The 7,160-nt window shown below is 40.4% G+C and overlaps 1 protein-coding gene across 1 annotated transcript; it reads left to right on the top strand.

Annotated features, from left to right (window-relative positions):
* Nucleotides 1-3,351: 3,351 nt before the first annotated feature.
* Nucleotides 3,352-7,066, top strand: LOC108266730 (proline-rich proteoglycan 2). Its single transcript, XM_053681082.1, has 3 exons — nt 3,352-3,508; nt 6,198-6,822; nt 6,939-7,066. The coding sequence occupies exons 2-3, from the start codon at nt 6,220-6,222 to the stop codon at nt 6,966-6,968; spliced, it is 633 nt and encodes a 210-aa protein (XP_053537057.1). The 5' UTR covers nt 3,352-3,508; nt 6,198-6,219; the 3' UTR covers nt 6,969-7,066.
* The last annotated feature ends 94 nt before the right edge of the window (nt 7,067-7,160 follow it).

Here is a 7,160-nt window from a genome sequence, read left to right as displayed (position 1 = left end):
TTAATGTTTACTGCATCCCTGCTGTATGTGCTCTCCCCCACATGCTTTCACACCAGTATGTTCAGCTTTCCACAGGTTTGGATCTTCAGGCATAACCAACAAATGGGACACACCCACCACCTAGATCTCACTGAGATAAAGTAAACACTTTTGTGTGAGGAGATCTACAGCTTCAGTTCTGTTCAAACATTAATTGATCTAATAGGGTTAGTTTTAGGTTTGGGATGAAAGAGACTTACATAAGGGAAGATTTATTTCCTCTGACATATTTGTGTGTGTGTGTGTGTGTGTGTGTGTGTGTGTGTGTGTGTGTGTGTGTGTGTGCACACGCTTAATGTTAGCAGTAATGTTTCTGTTACTTTATCCTGTTTGTCAATCCAATATATGAAATTTATATAAATAAAGAGTTATATTTCAAGCATTACAAGCTATACTTAGTAGAACCTTGTTAAGCTTCCCATATCCTTTATATGTTTTGAGATCTAGCAAGCGTTTGCATATTACCTGAAACAGGTTTGGCTGCCTGTCACTCGGAGAAGGTGGTGTGATCTTGTTTGGACTGCAAAAGCTTACAAGGGTGTTTCAGACTGGCTTTATCTGCACTCTTTAACCTATATTAAAAGTTTGTTTATTTACAAGTCATTTGTTTAAGCTTTATTGATAAATTTATCAAACCGTTTTTTTTTTTTTTTCCTGTCTGTTAAAGTCATGTTAAAAAAAAGGCTATCACATTCCTATCAAGAACTGAAATTCCTTGTTGCTACACCCACATACAGTGTTCCCATTGGTAGGATTTAGGTATGAGGACTCACCCATAAATATAGCACTCTGACAGAAATGATGTATCTGTATGAGAATAATGTTGCAAATAATGTACAGGAACTGCCTACCAGGTGCGGGATGATATTTCCTTTCAATGGAGTGATTTAATGTTTACTACCTCCCTGCTGTATGTGGTCTTCCCCACATGCTTTCACACCAGTTTGTTCAGCTTCCCACAGGTTTGGATCTTCAGGCATAACCAACAAATGGGTTACACCCAGCACCTAGATCTCACTGAGGGCAAGGTACAAAGTAACATTCCAATGCAACAGATGAAGTAAACAACTTTGTGTGAGGAGATCTACAGCTTCAGTTACATTCAAGCATTAATTCAGCTAATAGGGTTAGTTTTAGGTTTGGGATGAAAGAGATTTACATTAAAGAAGATTTAGTTACTCAAACATACTGGTGTGTGTGTGCGTGTGCGCATGTTTAATGTTAGTAGTAATGTTTCTGTTACTTCATCCTATTTGTCAATCCAATATATGAAATTTATATTTACATTTATTCATTTAGCAGACACTTTTATAAAAAGCGACTTACAAATGAGGAAGTACAAGCAAAGTGATATATCAAGCAGAGAACAATACAAAGTAGTGCTATCATACAAGATTTATATTTGACTTCAGGAGAAGCAGAATAGAGGTGTAAGTGCCAGTGTAAGGGTTTTTTTTTAAATTATTATTATTTTATATAAATAATAGGGGGGGAACACATTAGGGGTTAGTTATGTACAGTAGCTCACAAAAGTGAGTACACCCTTCACATTTTTGTAAATGTTTGATTATATCTTTTCATGTGACAACACTAAAGAAATGACACTTTGCTACAATGTAAAGTAGTGAGTGTACAGCTTGTGTAACAGTGTAAATTTGCTGTCCCCTCAAAATAACTCAACATACAGCCATTAATGTCTAAACCACTGACAACAAAAGTGAGTACACCCCTAAGTGAAAATGTCCAAATTACAAGGTCTCAGCTGTGAATGGGGAGCAGGTGTGTTAAATTTGGTGTCATCGCTCTCACACTCCCTCATACTGGTCACTGGAAGTTCAACATGGCACCTCATGGCAAAGAACTTTCTGAGGATCTGAAAAAAAGAATTGTTGCTCTACATAAAGATGGCCTAGGCTATAAGAAGATTGCCAAGACCCTGACACTGAGCTACAGTACGGTGGCCAAGACCATACAGCGGTTTAACAGGACAGGTTCCACTGAGAACAGGCCTCGCCATGGTCGACCAAAGAAGTTGAGTGCACGTGCTCAGCGTCATATCCAGAGGTTGTCTTTGGGAAATAGACGTATGAGTGTTGCCAGCATTGCTGCAGAGGTTGAAGGGGTGGGGGGTCAGCCTGTCAGTGCTCAGACCATACGCCGCACACTGCATCAAATTGGTCTGCATGGCTGTCGTCCCAGAAGGAAGCCTCTTCTAAAGATGATGCACAAGAAAACCCGCAAACAGTTTGCTGAAGACAAGCAGACTAAGGACATGGATTACTGGAACCATGTCCTGTGGTCTGACGAGACCAAGATAAATGTGTGTGGCGGCAACCAGGTGAGAAGTACAAAGACAAGTGTGTCTTGCCTACAGTCAAGCATGGTGGTGGGAGTGTCATGGTCTGGGGCTGCATGAGTGCTGCCAGCACTGGGGAGCTACAGTTCATTGGGGGAACCATGAATGTCAACATGTATTGTGACATACTGAAGCAGAGCATGATCCCTTCCCTTCGGAGACTGGGCCGCAGGGTAGTATTCCAACATGATAACAACCTCAAACACACCTCCAGGACAACCACTGCCTTGCTAAAGAAGCTGAGGGTGAAGGTGATGGACTGGCCAAGCATGTCTCCAGACCTAAACCCTATTGAGCATATGTGGGGCATCCTCAAATGGAAGGTGGAGGAGCACAAGGTCTCTAACATCCACCAGCTCCGTGATGTTATCATGGAGGAGTGGAAGAGGACTCCAGTGGCAACCTGTGAAGCTCTGGTGAACTCCATGCCCAAGAAAGTTAAGGCAGTGCTGGAAAATAATGGTGGCCACACAAAATATTGACACTTTGGGCCCAATTTTGACATTTTCACTTAATGGTGTACTCACTTTTGTTGCCAGCGGTTTAGACATTAATGGCTGTGTGTTGAGTTATTTTGAGAGGACAGCAAATTTACACTGTTACACAAGCTCTACACTCACTACTTTACATTGTACTTCACATGCAAAGTGTCATTTCTTCAGTGTTGTCACATGAAAAGATATAATCAAATATCTACAAAAATGCGAGGGGTGTACTCACTTTTGTGAGATACTGTAAATAAAGAGTTATATTTCAAGCATTGCAAACTATACTCAGTAAAACCTTGTTAAGCTTCCCTTATCCTTTATATGTCTTGAGATCTAGCAAGCGTTGACATATCATTTGTTTAAGCTTTATTGGTACATTTTATCAAACAGTATTCTTTTCTTTTTTTTTTAACAAAAAAAAAAAAAGATATCACATTATTAACAACTGAACCTCCTTGTTGCTACACCCATATACAGTGCTCCCATTGGTAGGATTTAGGTATGAGGAGGCACCCATAAATAACGTACTCTGACTTTTTATAAAGAGACATTCATCATCAAGAGACTGACTGCTGCCTGGTGCATCACTGAACCCTTATCCCTCCTTATTTTAAAAGACTTTGTGGTAAGTAAGTTTGATCAAACTGTTGACTTTATTACATTACTGTTATGAGACTGGAGACTCAAAACAATTTGTTATATCTCAACTAGTAAAACTAAAAAAAAAAAAAAAGAAGAAGTTGATGTTAGCGGATATTGTTATCTAGTCAGTAACTACCTTTGGATATTCATCAGCAGAAGGCTATTATGGCTGATTCATGTTTTTGTGTTGACAAGCATCTGGGCCTTCTGAATAACTGAAGAGTTTTTAAGCAAGCTATGATATAAACCATAGTTTATTTTTTGTTAAGTTTTTTTTTTTTTTGTCATTAAGACACCCCAGTCATCCGCAGTGTTTAGTGATGTGACCTTTAAAAAAAAAAAAAATTACACTGCACATTATTTGCATAAAGGTGCTGCAGCCAGCAAGATCATTTCAGTTTACAAACAGCAACCCGCTGTATTTCTAATGAAAAGTGTCACCACTGTCATAATGTAATTATGGATAGTTTATATTTTAAAAGGTACTTAATATCAATAGTAACAAATATTACCAAAAAAGTGGTTAACGCTTCAGAACAAGAGGTATAAAGCAGGCCTTACATAATAACAATCTTCCCTTCTGGTTTCCCTCCCATTTAATGTGACATTATAATAGAAAAAAAACAACGATCTTAATAGATTGTATTAATAATATTTTGTTCTAATACAATACAACATAAAAGATGAATGATCATAAATTAGCTCAAAATGGTGGTTAGCACTTTCGCCTTACACCTCCAGAGTCCGGGGTTCGAGTCCCGCTGGGCCATGTGTGTGCAGAGTTTGCATGTTCTCCCCGTGCTGCGGAGGTTTCCTCCCCAGTCCAAAGACATGCATGGTAGGCTGATTGGCGTGTCTAAAGTGTCTGTAGTGTATGAATGGGTGTGTGATTGTGTGCCCTGCGATGGACTGGCACCCTGTCCAGGGTGTACCCCGCCTTGTGCCCGATGCTCCCTGGGATGGGCTCCAGGTTCCCCGTGACCCTGAAAAGGAGTAAGCAGTAGAAGATGGATGGATGGATAGCTCAAAATGTTTTTTTTTCTAAATGTCCAGTAAAAGTTTATTAGTTTTTTTTAATGGAACGTCAATGCTTCACAGCTCCAGGGTCCTGGGTTTTGCTCTGAGCTCTGTGTGGAGGTTCTCTACATGTTCTCTCCATGTCTGTGTGGGTTTCCTCTGGGTTCTCTGATTTCCCTCCACCTCTCAAAAACATGCCAGCAGCTGAACTGGTTAAGATAAATTGCCCCTAGGTATAAGTGAGTGTGTGAATATATGTGTGAATGATGCCTTGAGATGAACTGGCATCCTATCCAGGGTGTAATACTGCCTCTTGTCCAGTGTTCCCAGGATAGGCTCTGGATCCACCATGACTTTGACCAAGATAAAACAGTTACTATAAGTCAGTGAGTGAGAAAGAATAACAGACAGATATCTTCAATTCATTATGGCATTGAAAAGTCAATTCCCACTAAACAATTCTGGAAATCATGCAGTAGTTAGTGCTACTCAGTACAGGGAACAACAAGCAATGCCAGGAGTCATTACTTAATTTTTGTATTACTGTGACTGAGTTCCCAAACTTTTCCAGGGCAAGGCCCCCCAAATGTCATTAACATTTCACCGAGGCCCCCCTTTTGAAAGATGTCTTTAAAACACATTAAAAATACAGACTTCTGAATATATCCCCCTTTTTTATTAATAATTACATCTTACACCTTTACATTACATTACATTGGGATTTTATTGTGTGTGTGTGTGTGGTTGTCTGAGAGTGAGAAAGAGAAAACATACTAGTGGGAGGAATGGGCTTGGTGGCTCCGAACAAATTGTTGAGGCCCCCTGGGCCCCCACTTTGAAAACCACTGGCAGCTGGCAGCTGAAAACAGTGGGCCACACCCCCGAACAACAACCAATGACAAAACAGGGAGGAGACAGAACAGAAACAAAACAAACGCATGGGTCTACAGTAAACAATGTCATGGCTGTCAACATCCGAAGAGCATGCGCTCGCTGAGCACTCGTGCACATAGTTCGTGCATGCGCGTGCCCTCTCATCTCACCGAGCGTGCTACCAGAATGGGAGATCGTGACAAATAGAGCATTTTATTTCTGAATTTTCCTTTGACAGAACATGTTGGGTTCAAGTTGACATTATTTATAGGCTGATCATCTGTTTTAAAATAATTGAGCTTTGGATTAAACCCATTTAATTCAAGACAACATTCAAATCATTTAATAACTATAAGAACTCAATAATGAATATAATAACTGCTAATGTTGGGTTGTGATTTGTGTTACTGTCACAAAACAAAATCATGGACCTCCTGGCTATATTTTACAGACCCCACTTTGAGAATCACTGCTCTAAGTGACCTATCTACTGCTTTCAGATTCAGTGGAGATGCCTGAAAAGCAGAACACTTATATCTTAGAAAATTAAATGGCTAATTAAATTAAATGGCCCCACCGTTAAATGTTGTCCTCACATTATGCATTTTGACAGAATAAAGATCTTAAAATTGTCAATGATAGATTAGGGCTAAATTTGAGATTGTCTTGTGGATTGTGAATTTACTGAAATGACATGCCAGCATCACTGAATGTCTATTAAGTGTAATATAGCTTCAATTTATGTGTGTGTGTGTGTGTGTGTGTGTGTGTGTGTGTTGCAGAGGAAAATTCCACAGCTACAGTATGAACCTCAACATTCCAAATCAGCCTGGACAGACTCCTTGTGGTAACATAACTTTCATACATTACCCATCTCCACAGCCAAACCAGCTGGGGTATGGTGACACAGAATCATATTCAGGAGGGCCAGGCAATCCTCCCATGGTCACAGGATCATATCATGGAGGGTCATGCAATCCTCCCATGGTCACAGGCTCATATCAAGGAGGGCCATGCAATCCTCCCATGGTCACGGGATCATACCAAGGAGGGCCATGCAATCCTCCCATAGTCACAGGATCATATCAAGGAGGGCCAGGCAATCCTCCCATGGTCACGGGATCATATCAAGGAGGGCCATGCAATCCACCCATAGTCACAGGATCATATCAAGGAGGGCCAGGCAATCCTCCCATGGTCACGGGATCATATCAAGGAGGGCCATGCAATAAACCCATAGTCACAGGATCATATCAAGGTGGGCCATGCAATCCTCCCATGGGCCCAGGATGTGGGCCTGGGTATGGTCCTCGGCCTGGTCATGGTTGTGGGAAAGGTCATGGTCATGGGCACGGTCATGGGCATGGTCATGGCAAACATGGGAAGAAACATGGAAAGGGTGGCAAGGTGAGAACATAGATCTGATATAAGAAGAATAACCACAAATGTAGATCAATCATTAGATGTGTGATTAAGGCAGCATTTCTTTATATTGTTATTAATGAGTGCCATCTTTCCAACAGCATTCTGGGAGCAGCTCTGACTCCGATTAGAGAAAGAAGATGTTTCATAGGCAAATCCCAAGTAGCCTATGAAAAATGATTAGCTATATAAGTAATACATTGTATGGTAAATAAAAGGTTTTACATTACTTATGTGTGTAATATCTTATTCATACTTTGTCCAACTTTGTTCATTTATTTTTAAAGTTGCCTTTAACTATAGTAAATACTTGCAATTAAACT

Source organism: Ictalurus punctatus, chromosome 6, assembly GCF_001660625.3.
Source record: "Ictalurus punctatus breed USDA103 chromosome 6, Coco_2.0, whole genome shotgun sequence".
Taxonomy (NCBI): Eukaryota; Metazoa; Chordata; class Actinopteri; order Siluriformes; family Ictaluridae; genus Ictalurus; species Ictalurus punctatus.
This window is presented reverse-complemented; position numbering and strand designations above follow the sequence as displayed.